Genomic DNA, 2,385 nt, shown 5'->3' with positions numbered 1-2,385 from the left:
AAGAGAGAAGAAGAANAACGANTAAAAATAAAAAAAAAAAAAAAAAAAAATTAAGAGTGAAGTTTTAGCCTGATATTATGGTATATATTGTTGACCAATTATTTCCAGGAGACGACTGTAGAAGAGTCAACACTACAAAAATGTGACAAACCATCACAACTAAATGCATGCCCAACTAGTGACCCTTACTGATCCAAAAGAATGACCATCCTTTTCTGGGATATGGGTCATCATTTAGAGCTTCAGCAATAGTAAGTCAAATTCTTCAGGAAATGAAACCAATAAGAGACGGAAATTTCTCGAGATGTGCATACTCAATATCACAGTTATGAGGTAATGTTCACTACCATAGAAGCTTACCCTCTGCGTTGTCCAGTAGATTCATCAACATTACTCATGGCGTCCCAAAGGATATTGAGGGGCACCCAATGAGGAGGATACTTAAAGCGTGCAACATCCAAAATTAGAGCCATGTCCTTATCAGCATGATAGCCACCAACGGGTGAAAAGTGACCGGTACCAGTCTGCAATAAGGATTTTTTCAGAATTATAGAATCACTTAGATATTTGTATTTGAAGCTCAATCCTTCAGAGGTTTACAGCAAGTAAGGCTGGTGAATCTAAGTGCATGAAAAGCTAACTCAAACTTAGTTGATTAGTCATACGGCCAAAGGAAATGTAAATAGTATTGTAACTAGTTTTCACCTGTTTGAGGACTGATCTATCATATGATGAGATCACGTGACAATCATCAGAACTGGAACATCTCATGACATATTTACGGAACTCATCAATATTGCTATGATTAGTACGAAATGCTTCAACTTTTGCTCCAGCACAGTGGGCCAAGCTCACTAGCTTCCCGAATGAGATGCCTTTGGACTTGACAGTTTCCAAAGATTCACAGCAGTCTAACATGGACTCATCAAACCATCTCCAGGGTCCTGTGGCAAAAATGGAAATGTTCATAGTGCACTAACATGAAAGAATATTAATGTGTAAAAAGCCGTAAGCCAGGAAGGTTTTGCAGTCAACACATTTGCAAATTAAAAGGGAGTCAGAAATTAGCGATGCCATGTAGGCACCTACTACAATCAGTATACACAACACCAATCAGTATTATTCCTTGGCTAACCAAAACAAAATTCTTGAATGTCAAAGCAATACATTATAAAAGAATGGTCAATAATTCCAAACAGAAAAAGGCCCCAAATGATGGTGAGCAGCATATCGATCAGATATTGGTCAATAAACCTTAAATTAACATTAACAATGACAGTTGAAAGAAAATTTACATAGCCTTAAGCTATAGATAACAGTATGGGTGCAATTAACAAAAAGGGGAAAGTGCTATGTAGTCTCAACTTGTTCATGAATTTTTAAATTGCCAATCACTACAAGAACAGCAGAATGGCATTTAAAATTAGAATGTACCTTTCCATTTCCTTCCAGGATCAATAGCAAGAGCATTCAAGACCATGGACAGGCTCGCCAATCCACAATAAGCAGGCTCCGATTGTGTCTGGAAATAAGAAATTAGCCTGTAGAAGTTCTCCATAGTTCCCTTCTGAATGGCTTCAAGAAAAAGTTTCTGCAATTCCCAAAACCATTGAATTAGGGAATCATAAAAATCAATGAGTGCATAAAAGAAAATCAAAACCAGATAAATCATTGCTTAGGCAAGTACTTATTGACTATCAGTCAACCAAATGTAATTTCTCTAACAAAAGGAAAGCCAGACTGTAACCCATGATCTTCTAAGCTTAAGATAGGTAAGCTAGCACAACACATCATTCACATGCTGATTTTGCTCATAGATACACTTGAGAACCATACGGTCCAGGTTAAGTAACAATCCACTATATGAAGGTGGACGACTGGACAAGTCCTCTGATCGTAGAAGGTTAACAACGCAAAACATAGAAACTATGCAATTACGCTAGACATAAATTGCACTCAAAATCATTATCAAATCCTTAGCTCAATATATTCACATCCCCTCATCTCCAATTCTAACATTTACCCACAAGTAAATTACAAGTATGATGACCTTCAGTTTCCAGTTATACATCCGATCAACTTCAAAACTCGAAAGAATGGAGAACACATAAAAGAAATTCACATTTTACAAAACAAAGAAGCATGATTTACTGATTTAGCACAAAAGCATGAGAATCATAAGCACAGAGATTTTTTTCAAAATTTAAAAAAAAAAAAAAGTTAATGGGTGAGGACAAAACTAACTAAAGGTTGTACCTTTCCCTCTAGAGAAGCAAATTCTACGGCAGGGGGAGAAGGAAGGACTCGTCGGTACAGCCCAGCCATCGCCATTTTTTTTTCCGATTAATTTTCCTCAAATTAAACCGGAAATCGAACAAAAAGCTG

General features: G+C 36.8%; 1 protein-coding gene across 1 annotated transcript in view; it reads right to left on the bottom strand.

Annotated features, from left to right (window-relative positions):
• LOC101294901 (glutathione gamma-glutamylcysteinyltransferase 1-like) overlaps positions 1-2,385 on the bottom strand; it is a 4,837-nt gene extending 2,452 nt beyond the window's left edge. The window contains exons 1-4 of the mRNA XM_004289921.1: positions 2,257-2,385; positions 1,435-1,591; positions 706-944; positions 361-524 (exon numbers count right to left, since the gene is read on the bottom strand). Of these exons, the coding sequence (XP_004289969.1) occupies positions 361-524; positions 706-944; positions 1,435-1,591; positions 2,257-2,331 (635 nt within the window). The 5' untranslated portion in view covers positions 2,332-2,385. The remainder of the gene's footprint in view (positions 1-360; positions 525-705; positions 945-1,434; positions 1,592-2,256) is intronic.

This window comes from Fragaria vesca, linkage group LG2 (genome assembly GCF_000184155.1).
Source record: "Fragaria vesca subsp. vesca linkage group LG2, FraVesHawaii_1.0, whole genome shotgun sequence".
Lineage (NCBI taxonomy): Eukaryota > Viridiplantae > Streptophyta > Magnoliopsida > Rosales > Rosaceae > Fragaria > Fragaria vesca.
Note: the sequence above shows the minus strand (reverse complement) of the source record. Positions and strands in the feature narration are given on the sequence as shown.